This window comes from Ascidiella aspersa, chromosome 4 (genome assembly GCF_963924565.1).
Source record: "Ascidiella aspersa chromosome 4, kaAscAspe10.2, whole genome shotgun sequence".
NCBI lineage: Eukaryota > Metazoa > Chordata > Ascidiacea > Phlebobranchia > Ascidiidae > Ascidiella > Ascidiella aspersa.
The window spans coordinates 26060225-26074237 of record NC_139450.1 but is presented as its reverse complement, the minus strand read 5'-3'; the positions used below and the strand labels follow the sequence as shown (position 1 = coordinate 26074237).

Here is a 14013-nt window from a genome sequence, read left to right as displayed (position 1 = left end):
AACGTTTAGTCATAATTCATACAGAGATTGTCAATTTCTCGCGCCCCTCTTGTGAACCTTACACGCCCCACAAGGTTAATATTTTAATATTTGTGTATTGAGAAGTCTTTAAAAGCCTAATTTTTTTATAGACATCGACGAATGCTCAACCGGCGATCACGTGTGCCACGACGACGCCACGTGTCAGAATACGATTGGTTCGTTCTTGTGCCAGTGCAAGACGGGTTACGTAGGCGACGGATCGGCCTGCTACGGTAAGCGGTAGATAACAAAATATCAATACTATAAATGTATTTGGGGCCATTTGGTGTTTTGTGCTTGTTGAAGTATAATAGAGGAATAGATTAAACTTTACAGAAACCATTAAATTTTGGACCTAACTATTATCCGAGGAAATGTAGTTGACGTGACTAACGAAACCTGTTTTTACGCTTTAATTTAAATGAGTCAATAGGATAAAACAGTCAACATTGTTTATAATGAAAGCAATAAAAAAAACAAAAAAAAATATTTTTGATCGAAAATAGCCATATAATATAACTATCTCACTGGAATTTTGTTTGGACTACTTATCAGGCCACTTCGAAATATACTGCTAAATTCCAGGGCCTGATCAGGTTTTCTGTATCGAAGAATACACTATGACTCCTGGCTATTTGTCCACGCATCTTTTTATGTTACTTGCGTTATATATTATTAAACCTAACGCCATTTGTCTGTACAGACGTGGACGAATGCCAGGCGACCCCCCGGCCCTGTCCGGGCCCCTGCCTCAACACAAAAGGCTCTTTCAGGTGTTCTTGCGACGCCGGCTACACAGGATCTCTCGACCAGTGCATTGGTAAGCCTTCCTTTTCGTATTTTGTGCCAAGCCATACTAGGGAAAAGTTGTGGAGATGTTGAATTCACACCTATTTTCACAAAGAGTAAAAAATATAAGGATTAAGCTGGATTGTGGGGTCGTATTTACCACGCTTTTTTATTATTAACAAATAAATAAGCCTTGTTCAAGGCTAAAACTAAAAGAACTCCATACCCTACTCTATTATTTTGGCATTGACTATCGTATAATTACACGTGTAGCAAAGATTAGAACAGGGCTGGACTGCTCATTCTTTCAGGCAAAATTTAAAAATAATAAGCACAAACCTCTATTTTGTTGTCAGAAAATGCCTTTTAACATAAGCCTATATTTATAAGCTTTAGCCCATACCTGGGTTACGTATAGAGTACTTTTTATTTTACTGTTTTACCTTTTATTATTTTTTTAACATAACTATATAGCAAACGATAAAGGTGATTTATAATGGACATCAGCAGGTGATAAACTTACTTTGCTTTTCCTTTCCAGATATTGACGAGTGTGCTACCGGGTTGGCAACATGTTCCGCTCCGAGTGCTTGCCGCAACACAGAAGGCTCTTACGAGTGCCTTTGTGCCGATGGATCCAGTATGGTGGACGGCGAGTGCGTGGGTAAGCTATTGACACTAAATTTGACATTTATTTGGAGGAGTTTGTTATATATTACATTAAAGTGTTTTTCGGGAAAATTCGGGTATGTTTTTTTTCATTTTTATTGTTTTTTAAGCTTCTTCGCTTAGCCACTAAAAATGTCCCATTTTTTATATTTTACTACGCTTTTTTGGCAATTTTTTGCTTTGTCAAATTGTTTTTTTTTAATATCAACGGCCACAGAAATATGGCAAGATATCCCGATGTATACTAAACTCAAACATCATTTGTCTGTTTAAACACAGTCAGAAACACTAATTTTTATTTTCTTGTGTTGTTTTCGTCCAATGTAACACAGTGGTTCTTATAATAGTATCGGCAAAGGTGTCTGCCCAACATCTTTCGAAAACATTGCCTGATAAATAATGTAAGCCGGAGTACAATCTTCTCATTGAATTTGCTTGACAATACATAATTTGACAGGTTTCGTTTATTCAATAGTTTGTATGTGAGTGCGTATTTGATTGCTAGAGTAATTACGGCTCCCTTATAAATTTGGAATTTAAAAAAAAAACGAGCAAAATATATTTGAATTGCAAATAAAATCGTAATCACGATTTGGGTCGCACTTGGGTTTTTCTAAATATGTGGAGGATATTTTAAATCTGTTGACCTTAAAATGACAATATTGGTAGCAGTTCAATGGTAGCCGGGATAGACTTTTGTAATATTTTTTCAGCAAAATATGCTTTTGTTCGCAACTTTACCTATTTTTAAGCTTTACATTGCTATTTTAGACGTGGACGAATGCCAGACGAATCGACACAACTGCGACGCCACGGCGGTCTGCGTCGATATGGTCGGAGGCTTTCTGTGCGTCTGCGCAAAGGGCTACGCACTGGTCGGGACCGGTTGCCAAGGTAATGCTTCTGTTTACGTTCGAATTCTGCAATTTCTTGAACTTTGAGAAAAAACAAATCCCAAAAAATCTAACCATACAAAACTGCGGCGGTCGGCGACCCAACCAACCGTTGCCAAGATAACGCTTCTGTTTACGTTCGAAATTTGCCCGGATCTGCATTGAATCTTTTTTATTTTCACTTCTGGATTAAACCAAGTGACTTCGTCTACATTTTGACAAGACACGTAAAAAATCATTTATTGAGTAGGCTACCTGCAGGAACGTCCTATAATATCTAACTCAGTGTTTTTTTAACTTTTTTTCGAAACGACTCAAATAGGCGTGTGTAACAGCGAAAGCGTTAGCTACCCAATTTTTCACTGAAGTTTTTTTTTAGCTAAGTTAACACAAGACATTAGCATAATAAGTTCAGATTTAACTAAATGAGATATGTATTTGTATTGCCCCTGTCATTTTCTCAAATTTTGAAAAAGAACCAATCCCAAAAAATATAACCATATAAAACTACTGCGGTCGGCGACCCAACCAACTGGTTGTCAAGGTAACGTCTTTATTAGTGTACAGGAATTTATTAATAACACAATGGCTCACTCAAGTGAATTCATATCTCATTAAAATAAAATACAAAACAATGTTATTAAAACAGAAACAGCATAAGTGCATAAGTTTAACATCATCACCAAACACTTAATTATTAACAAGGCGACCTCTTACCGCTACAAGAAGGACAACTACAATGTCAAGGCACCATGTACTCAATGATCTTTGACCGTTTGACAAAAGGCGCCATGTGTACTATACTATATTAGATACACACACATATATATTTTTAAACAAATGTGTGCCATTATCGTTAATTAGTACGAATCGAGAAATGCTTGACCACAGATCATACACATTGTGTATATTAATGACATATTCTGCCGTAAGTAGTTATGTCCGATAACATAAGTCATCAGAATACTGTGTGCACGTTCGAAATAGATTTAAACCAGTCAGCCTACAGACTTCTACAGCTGTTTTTGTTGTGTTTTTCCGCCAATGCAGATTTGGACGAATGTGCCATCTCCACTCACATGTGTCACGCAATGGCCACATGTCGCAACGTGATTGGTGGATACCAGTGCACGTGCAACAGCGGTTACCAGGGAGACGGCAGGCTGTGCATCCGTGAGTACAAATTCAAAGTTTGCGTTCGCCAAGTTTGATAAAAATTGCGTCCGAACAATCGTAGCATTTACAAAAAAAGGGTTTAATGAAGTATGTTGGCCTATTAGGCTTCGAAAGTATTGCATTGTCCCCAACGAGATCATATTTTAGCCTAAAAAGGCGTTTAACATTGTATTTTCATAAATGTTGTATTGTTTGACGAAGCTTGACGTCACCTGCTATCGGATCGGCACGTTTTGCACAAAATATTTAGTAACGGAATAACACACGGATATTGCTGATCACATCAATTGCTAAAACGCGGAAAACGGCTTAACGAATAACTGGTTAAACCAATAAGAAATCTGTTGAACTGTGTTGATTTTCTTTCCATAGTTTCGCAAGGTGCCAACCCCGCCCAGGCCACGCCCAGCCCCACCGTCCAATCAGCGGCGGGCGGCGACGAGTGCTTGTCGGGCACACACAATTGTGACACACAGGCCACCTGCATTGACACGCAACAATCGTTCGATTGTGTCTGCTTTTCTGGGTACACAGGAGACGGCAGGACCTGCACAGGTGAATCTTTTTTCTATAATGTTAGAAATATTTGGGCGCTTTACAAATCACTGGCTTATTTATTAAATGTTAAATCCCGTTTTTGAATGGCTAAACAATTATTTCGGTTATTTCGAAAAAATTATTGTTTTTCCTTTTTCCAATTATTATTCACATAGGAAGGGGCATTTCCTTAGAATTGCATTTAATTCACATTTTATATATTTATATAATATTTTTCTAAAAAAGTTGTCACGGCAAAAAAGGCTTCAAGTCTATTATTTAATATTTTTGCCAAAGTTTTCTCCTTAACTTGAATGATGGTCCTATTTTGAATCACATACTGACGATGGCCGCTACAACTCATAAATGTAACGCCATAAATCAAGTCAAATAATTAGGTTAAGCCTTTAAAGCACAACCCCTATATAGCACAGGGATGTCACAAAGTACACAAAGTGACTTGTTACAGATTTTACATGAGCCACTTATTATACTAAAATAGCATAATATTCTCACATATATTCAAAAAAGGCACTGCCGTTTAAAAGAAAGGATTAAGGTCTCGTTCCATGCAATGAAAAGGTTAGCTTTCCCTTCTATATAATAAATTAAACCTACTTTAAATGCGAAAACAATAGGATTTTCTTTTTGTTTTAAGACATCGACGAATGCACCACAGGAGGTCACTCATGCGACCCGAACGCCACGTGTCGCAACATGATTGGCGGACACGGTTGCGCCTGCAATGCCGGTTACCAAGGCGACGGCTGGACATGCAGCCCTTCAGGTTAGCAAAAAGATTATCCCCTGCTTCAGTTTGAATAATGATATAGTACTGTAAATCACCTTTAGTGTGAAGTTGTAGCAAGCAGTTGCGTATGGTTGTTCCTTGACTCGCTTCCCTCTGAGCCTGTGTAGCTTAGTTAGTAGATCGACGGTCCCGGTATGACCGGAGGGCGTGTTTTCAAACCTCACTGCAGGCTAGTTGTTTTCTGCCTGTCCTGCTTGCATCATTGTTCGACAGATTCGGTTAGCCTGCTATGGCTTTTCTTTGAGCTTACGTTTGCTTACTATTACACAATCGTATCACATGTAGGCCTACAACAGAAAATGGCATTTAATAATGGTAGGATCCCGATTGCATTCCAGTGCCTTCCCGCCAAGATATTTTACGTGACTTGTTTGCCGAAAACACGCCACCGACGTCATTTGGCGTGAAATATCGTTGAGTTACTATATAAAATAGCTTTTTTTGCGTATATTCAAACCAATCTACCTATTTAAAGCAATGCTCAAAGATGGTAGGTGGAAGATGTAGTTTATATGCTTTGGTCAGTTGGCGTAACATTACAGGATAAAAAATTATTTGTTTCCGCCCGGGCTCGAACCGGGGACCTTTCGCGTGTTAGGCGAACGTGATAACCACTACACTACGGAAACCACGAATAAGCTTAAGCGAAATTTCAACCAGATTAGTAGACCAGTTAGCTATAAGTTGTATTTGCTGTACATGGTCTTTTGTTAAAGCTGTAAAATGTCCATGCCCCCCCCCAAAAAAAATATCCTGGATTAGCCCCCGACTGCTAATCAAGCCATTTAAAAAAGTAAAGCTGAACGTCGACATTTTTTTAGCCAATATCAGGTGCCATATGTAGTCCGATGTCATATAGCAGTAACACTTATCTGTTCGAGATAATGAAACGCTAATTGTTAGCTGGTTTAATATGTATGTACTAATAATGAACCCAACTGATAGCAGCAGTGTAGTATTGACCTCTGTATATTGATATTTAAATCATATTATTATTGAACCACTATAATTTATTCTAAAATAGAGGAATAGTGAGAGAACTGAATTTTGTTAAAAATTTAGGAACATGTCTAAACAAAAGTACAGTCAGGGTTTGTATGAAATATGTTATCATGCTTAAACCGAGTGATCAAAATAGTAAGTTTCGTCAAAACATTTGCCCTTAATACTCGGTTGTTTAAACGTCTCAGTTCCAATTACACCTGTGTTTTTACACGGAGGTGCGCTGGCTCTCACATCCATCGTATTAAAACTGTTTGCTGTGTTTTGTATAATTTATGGCTTTCATGACTTCCTAGAATGACATTTGTTAGACTTCAATACAGCCACATACTCATTTTCTTATTTATTTGCTAAAATAGTTATAGTTTGAGAAATTCTTGTCAGATGTAACTTACGTGGTACGTGAATACTGTACAAAAGCTCAAAATGGTACGCAAGAAAAAAAGTTTGGGAATCACTGATTTAGTCGGTCAAACTATAATGTAAGTAAATTTCATGAATATTGAGGTTTATACTCTTACCATCACATGTGTTAGCGAAAAAATTTCCTTTAAAAAAGTTTGTTTCCGCCCGGGCTCGAACCGGGGACCTTTCGCGTGTTAGGCGAACGTGATAACCACTACACTACGGAAACCACGTCGATTGACAAGCGAAATTTCCACCACACAATTATACCAGAGATAGGCTACTCCATGCGTTTGAGTGGGCCACGTTGTAAGTGCTATTCAAGTGTTTCACAGAAAACTTTCGCTTCGTCAACGGACAAAATCAATATAGTGCACGCAATAAGTTGTATTTGCTGCCTGTGGTCTTTCCGTTGAACTGTTGTGTGAGTTGCTTATAGTTGAGCGTTAGTTGAGCCAGAGGTTGTCAGCATAACAAATCAGTCGTTAATTAGAAGTACTTTAAACATGTATAACCAACGTATTGAGTTTATAACTGGGGAGTGAGACTCGAGTTGTTCAAACCGACTTCGCAAAGGCATGCCACACCTTTAACTGTCATGCAGTGTTACGTCACAAACAATGTAGTTATTATTACGTTTATATACGTATTTATGTAGTTTACTACTTTTTAGCAGGGAGTCGAACCGCAACCGTACCGGAACTTTATGAACCGGTGTTGGGTCAATTTTTTCCGAACCTAAACCGCTTTTTGGAAGATTTTAAGGTTCCGAACCGGAACTGAACCGAATAACTTGAAAAAAAACATGAACCTTAACCGAACCCGAACCTGTAAACAAAAGCGTTTCACTCCAGCATGACGTCACAACTTGTATTTCACTGAGTCAAGTTACGACATGTTCGAAATTTTATGAAAAAATATGAATATTGGTTAAATAAAACGTGGATTTTTTTACTTTTTGGAAATTTGAATAATAAGTTGCTGTTTTTATAATACGTCACGTGACTTAGATTAAATGACTTGCAATTCAAAGATTATACTCTACATTTATTGACCTGCATTTTTGGATTTAACGTAACTATATATTTTATCCGAACTGGAACTTTATGAACCGGTTTTGAAATAACGACGGTCGAACCGGAGGTGAACCGGAACTTTTAAATTGCTCGAAACCGAAACCGGAACTGAACCGGAATCCAAAAAAATCCTTGACCCCGAACCGAACCTGAACCCGAAAAGTCAAACGGTTCGACTCCCTGCCTTTTAGTCATTTTGGTTTTTGCTCTTTGAATGTTTTTTAGGTATTACATTAAAACTTAGTCAGTTGCTGCTCGAAACAGTTTGCTAGCATATTTATTTGTGTTCGATACGACATATTTCAATGGCAAAAGTAAAACAAACGAAGTTCAAACTTTTTGCCCACGCAAAAAATTTTCGGCCGGCTACGCCACTGCTTCGCAGCGCTGGTCTGTACCTAAATAGCCAAACAACGCCCGAACCTTTGGGTCGGACGATCGGGGTCATCGGTCTGGAATTCGCAGTTTTGGTGACTATACGTATGGAAGCCCTAGTTCTACCGGTTCCGTCAGGGCGCCGCTGTTTTGGCACAGGATTTTTAATCCTTTGTGTTGAAATTATTAGGGGTGTTATATTGATGTACTGAGGAATGGAGTTTTGGGTTAGTTAAAGTGTTGTTTAGGCTGACCTTTTAGGTCTTATTCCGACGGATTTAGGACTTATTCCAATTTAGACGGTACTCATACCATTAGGTGTTTGGGCCAAAATCAGATATTCTGCAATTTGTACGTTTCACGACATTCGGAGGCAAATTAAAGAAAATTTAGCCGTCAACCCATATGTTCAATAAATTTCATTGAACTAATAGGAATATATCCTATAGTCTTTTTTTAATTTATTTATTACCAAAAAAAAGTTTGTTTCCGCCCGGGCTCGAACCGGGGACCTTTCGCGTGTTAGGCGAACGTGATAACCACTACACTACGGAAACCGTTGTGATTAGAGCTCGAAATTGCGATAATATTGCTGTTATGACGTCACTTTATAGCGTTGCGCGCGAATCAATGCATTTCTACTCTTCGCTTTGTTTGACGCTAAAGTAGGGTTTGAACGTTTACTAGGTATGCTGTAGTTTAAAATCTTTGTTATGCAAATGTGTCTTTAGTGTTTTGTAAAATGTGTGAATAAGACAATAGCATGCCTGCATATAAGTTATGTTACTGTTTTTAACGCACTGTCAAGTACTTTTGTTGTAACCTAGTAAAAAGTTCGTTTTTATGTGTTTAGTTGTCTTTTTTGCTAAACTCATAGCAATATAATTATTAAGTTATCCGACAAAAATACAAATATAGATTTAAATTATTAATATTTTTGGTATAAATCTGTCCAGAATGTCACAACTATTTGCTGAAATGAGCTTATATAAACTAAGAATGATAATTGTTCTAAGGTTGAAAGAAAACATTTTCTTGTTTGCTAAACGCACAGCAATAAAAATGTGGTAGGATTCTAGACCAGCGCGAATTATTTTGGTATAAATCTGTCCAGAATGCCACAACTCTTTGCTGAAAGCTTATATGAAAATGAGTAGCATTTGCTCCTAAGAAGTTAAAAAAGTCAACATGTTCAAAATGAAAACGTTGGTTTGTCTCCAAACAAAACATGTTTCCGCCCGGGCTCGAACCGGGGACCTTTCGCGTGTGAGGCGAACGTGATAACCACTACACTACGAAAACCACGAGTTCTATTGGTCGAAATCATAACTATATTCCGCCTGCAATCATTTGCCATGAAATATAACTTAATTACGCGTGAAACCATTCCACCTGCACACGATCCGACTAATTGAATTGCTTTAAATTGGCCTTGTCAACCGAGGTTACAGCTGCTGATCTAATGGTTACAGCAGTAAACCGCTCAATGCAGTCACTCCATTTTACCTTTTTTCATGTATTTCAGCTAGGCCATGGACAAAACTGCCAATCTTAAAGTTTTTGATTGACATTGCTTTTACTTGTTTTTGTGTTTTTCCTATGTTTATGCACTTCGTGCAGGTTTGTTGCTGGATTTTGATAGACAGCTAATTTTGCAAGTTAACTGCGAAAAAGTTATGGTGGTGTTGCACATTTGCCTATACCTTAAACAAAATGTCGCTCAGGTGATAATACCACTATTCTGTTTCAAATCGCCCCAGAACATTTACAATTTTCGCTCATAATTTCGCCACAAACTACAATTTTTTTTATTTTTTCTAGCGGCGTTGCCAACGTCATTGACGCCCGTCAACGAGTGCGCAATCGGAACGCACAATTGTGACGTCAACGCGTTGTGCATTGATACGTCACAATCGTTTGTGTGCCAATGCAACGCGGGCTTTGTGGGAAACGGAATTACCTGCGCGCCCGGTAAGTTAATCATTCTCGCTATCTGAATCACATAGATTGTATCTATTTTTTAGTGATGTAAACAAGTCATTTTGAAATGAATCAAGTAATTGTCGAGTTATTTGTGAAAATAACCAGTCAAGTACCAGTCCAGGTAATCGTTTGCCCAAGTAAAATCCCAATCAAGTCATTACAATTTTAAGTCATGTCATTAACATAAAAGTAAACTGTTAAACTATTAAAATTGGTAGACTTGTTCAATTATGAGAAACAATTTAACTAGAAAATAACCAAACGCAATATACAGCAATTAAATTGTTTAATGTGAAAAACTTAAGTTCAGTTTTAATGAAAAACACTTTATTTTATATCAAGATATTTCACAAAATGACTAAAGTCCAATAAGTCAAGTCATTTGTCCAAAAGACTTAATTCAAGTCAAGTCATTTTGGTCAAAAGACTCAAGTCAAGTCATTGGAAAACCTTTACCTAAGTGCACTTACTTAAGCCATTACAACACTGCTATTTTTACCTATAAACCCAAAATTGGATACATGCCAATAATACTATTTTTTGCGTGTGTGTATAGTTACCGCCGCGACGCCCGTGGACGAATGCGCGCTCGGCCTGCACAATTGTGACGTCAACGCGATGTGCTTTGACACGTCACAATCGTTTGTGTGCATCTGCAATGTCGGATTGGTGGGCGACGGAACTTTATGCACAAGTACAGGTAGGATTCGCTAGATGACAGAAAAGGTTAAATATGCACAGGCAGAAAATTAAGCGTACAAAATGCCCAAATATTGGCTCGTCGAAGGCTTGGTCGTGTACCGGACACGGATCCAAGATTTTTTTTTCCAGGGATGTCATTACAAAGTTACGTCATACCGTGACAGCATAAAAACAATTATTCTTTCAAACTTCTATTGTTTAAACTCGTGCGCTAGTATGCAGTGGAGTTCAATTTAAAGCGCGAAAGAATAGCGATTGTTTGGTTTAACTTGCAAAACATTTAAAATTATACGTGACTTATTAGGAACAGATAAGAAGGTAGCACATTGCCCAGATTAACGGCAAATATTGTTAATTTAACAAAAAGTGCCCTTTGTAAGAAGGGACAATTTGTAAAAGTCGGCGGAAAATATAGTTTGTTCTGGTAAAAGTTAGTTATTAAAACAATCAGATTTATTTCAGACTTTTGCTCAAGTAAAATAATTATCACCCTAGTCACAATAGTTTAAAGCTGAAAATTTCCATTGTCTATAGCTGTGACGACATCTCCTCCCTCGACCGCCGCCGCGACCCCGGTCGACGAATGCGCACTCGGCCTGCACAATTGTGACGTCAACGCGCTGTGCATTGACACGTCACAATCGTTCGCGTGCATCTGCAATGCCGGATATGTAGGCGACGGAACTTTATGCACACGTACAGGTAGGATTCGCTATAGTTGACAGAAAAGAGTAAATATGCACAGGCAGACAATTAAGCGTACAAATTCCCCAAACATTTGCTCGTCGAAGGCGGATTCGGGATTTAAGTTTGGGGGCACAGAAAATTTTCAGGGATGACGTCACAAAATGAAAACATTTAGTCTTTAAAACGTCTTTTGTTCTAACTAGTGCTCAGATATGCAGCTGGAGTTCAATTTGAACCGCTAAAAAAAAGCGATTGTTTGGTTTAATTTGCAAAATATTTAAAATGATACGTGACTTATTAGAAACAGATAAGAAGTTAGCACATTGCCCAAATTAACGGCAATTATAGTTTATTAACAAAAACTGCCCTTTGTAAGAGTGAATGAGCATATAATGCAGCGCCCATGGGTTAAATCGATTCCTTAAAAACAAATAAGAAAAACGGTTAAAAATCATTTTATATTTACACAGTACAATTTGTACATGTCGGCGTAAAATATAGTTTGGTCTATTAAAAGCTAGGTAATAAAACGTAATCATCTCGTTTTCAGATTTTTTCTAAATTAAAAAATAATCGCCCTATAGTCATAATAGTTTAAACCATGGTAACCATTTTCCATTGTATAGCTGTGACGACATTCCCTCCCTTGACCGCCGCCGCGACCCAGGTCGACGAATGCGCGCTCGGCCTGCACAATTGTGACGTCAATGCGCTTTGCATTGACACGTCACAATCGTTCGCGTGCATCTGCAACGTCGGATTTGTTGGCGACGGAACCTTATGTACAAGCACAGGTAATTGCCATTAGATGGCGGTACTAAAACTTATATCCTATACAACCAAATTTGCTATCCTGTGACGTTTTTTGCTTTCTTGAAAAACAAATCATTTAGGAAGTATTTTACGATTAAAAATTTACAACCTATGGTTGGCGGTAAATATTACCCTTTCCCGAAAAATTAACGATTAGCAAAAAAGTATTTAACTTCTTTAAAATACAGTCACCTGAAGAGGTCCGACTCTATCAACAGGTCTTGAAATTAGCTACCCTGCTTTAAAACACGCCAATGCGAAACAGTGTATTTTTATTTCCATATAATTACACTAAGTTACACGGTATACAGCGTGTTTTTTTACTAAAATGTATGGTTACTTTTTCCGTATTTTAAAATATCGTTAGAATTGCAGTCAGTCAATTTAAATTCTATCCAATTTTTTAAATATCAGCTGTGACGACATCTCCTCCCTTGACCGCCGCCGCAACGCTGGTCGACGAATGCGCACTCGGTCTGCACAATTGTGACGTCAACGCGCTGTGCATCGATACGTCACAATCGTTCGCGTGCATCTGTAACGTCGGATTTGTTGGCGACGGAACCTTATGTACAAGCACAGGTAATTGCCGCTAGATATCGGCAAAGCGCATTTTATTTGGTCCAACGCACAAAGTCTTAGGCCACAAATTTATTTTCTCGCTGAAACTCATACCCTACAAGCAAATTTGATACCCTTTAATGTTTCTTGCTTTCTTGAAAAACAAGTCATCTAGAAAGTATTTTACTATTAAAAAAATGCCATCTTTAGTTGGCGGTAAATTAAACCCTTTTCCGAAAATTATCGATTATATTAACAAAGTGTTTCACTTCTGTAAAATACAGACACCTGGAGATGCCCTACTATGTATCGTCATGAAATTAACTATACCCTACTTTAAAACTCGCCAATACAAAACATTGTATTTGTTTGCAATCTAATTATACTAAATTACACAGTATACAGCGTGGTTTTTGACTAAATCGTATTTTTACGTTTTTCTATTTTCAAAATATCGTTAGAATTGCAGTCAGTCAATTTAAATTCTATCCCGATTTTTTAATATCAGCTGTGACGACATCCCCTCCCTTGACCGCCGCCGCGACGCTGATCGACGAATGCGCGCTCGGTCTGCATAATTGTGACATCAACGCGCTGTGCATTGATACGTCACAATCGTTCGCGTGCATCTGTAACGTCGGATTTGTTGGCGACGGAACCTTATGTACAAGCACAGGTAATTGCCATTAGATGGCGGTAAAGCGTAACTTATTTGTGTTTTGGGGAGGTTTGGTCTAGCACTCAAAGTTTTTGGTCACAAATGTATTATCGAGCTGGAACTTATATCCTATACCAGCAAATTTGCTATCCTGTGACGTTTTTTGCTTTCTTAGAAAACAAATCATTTAGGAAGTATTTTACGATTAAAAAATTACAATCTATGGTTGGCGGTAAGCATAAACCTTTTTGCCAAAAATTAACGATTCGCAAAAAAGGGTTTTACTGCTGTAAAATACAGGCACCTGAGAAATAGCTACCCTGCTTTAACACACGCCACTGTTAAACACTGTATTTGTTTCCTATCTAATTACACGGTATACAGCGTGGTTTTTGACTAAAATGTATGGTTACTTTTTCGTATTTCAAAGTATAGTTAGAATTACAGTCGGTCAATTTAAATTCTATTCCGCTTTTTAATATCAGCTGTGACGACATCCCCTCCCTTGACCGCCGCCGCGACGCTGATCGACGAATGCGCGCTCGGTCTGCACAATTGTGACGTCAACGCGCTGTGCATTGACACGTCACAATCGTTCGTGTGCATCTGCAACGCCGGATTTGTGGGAGACGGGACTTCGTGCACAGGTATAAGTCTCTGTTGAGTTGCTGCGAAACGTAAAATATTTTCGAGCAACTCTTTGTTTAATCACTGGAATTTTTTTCTAAATTTCGCAAAAGTTCCCCATATGTTAATTAGTAATTTTGAATTTTAAAATCAAGTATCGAATTTTAAATTCAAGTATCGTTTTTTAAGTCATTATCGAATGAAACTGCTGTTCAAATTACAGCGAAA

At 38.0% G+C, this 14013-nt stretch overlaps 1 protein-coding gene and 4 non-coding genes across 5 annotated transcripts in view; 1 reads left to right on the top strand and 4 right to left on the bottom strand.

The window, feature by feature from the left end:
* The window catches only part of LOC146157184 (uncharacterized), a 47924-nt gene that overhangs the window by 26477 nt on the left and 7434 nt on the right, over window positions 1-14013 (top strand). The window contains exons 27-40 of the mRNA XM_083388113.1: window positions 132-254; window positions 725-841; window positions 1352-1474; window positions 2251-2373; window positions 3423-3545; window positions 3921-4103; window positions 4744-4872; window positions 9576-9725; window positions 10294-10437; window positions 10974-11141; window positions 11753-11920; window positions 12354-12521; window positions 13009-13176; window positions 13644-13805. Coding sequence (XP_083244239.1) covers window positions 132-254; window positions 725-841; window positions 1352-1474; window positions 2251-2373; window positions 3423-3545; window positions 3921-4103; window positions 4744-4872; window positions 9576-9725; window positions 10294-10437; window positions 10974-11141; window positions 11753-11920; window positions 12354-12521; window positions 13009-13176; window positions 13644-13805 — 2049 coding nt within the window. The remainder of the gene's footprint in view (window positions 1-131; window positions 255-724; window positions 842-1351; window positions 1475-2250; window positions 2374-3422; window positions 3546-3920; window positions 4104-4743; window positions 4873-9575; window positions 9726-10293; window positions 10438-10973; window positions 11142-11752; window positions 11921-12353; window positions 12522-13008; window positions 13177-13643; window positions 13806-14013) is intronic.
* Window positions 5453-5525, bottom strand: Trnav-aac (transfer RNA valine (anticodon AAC)). Its single transcript has one exon. It is a non-coding gene; the product is annotated as a tRNA-Val (tRNA).
* Trnav-aac (transfer RNA valine (anticodon AAC)) lies at window positions 6460-6532 on the bottom strand. Its single transcript has one exon. It is a non-coding gene; the product is annotated as a tRNA-Val (tRNA).
* On the bottom strand, window positions 8239-8311 carry Trnav-aac (transfer RNA valine (anticodon AAC)). The gene has a single exon. It is a non-coding gene; the product is annotated as a tRNA-Val (tRNA).
* On the bottom strand, window positions 8984-9056 carry Trnav-cac (transfer RNA valine (anticodon CAC)). Its single transcript has one exon. It is a non-coding gene; the product is annotated as a tRNA-Val (tRNA).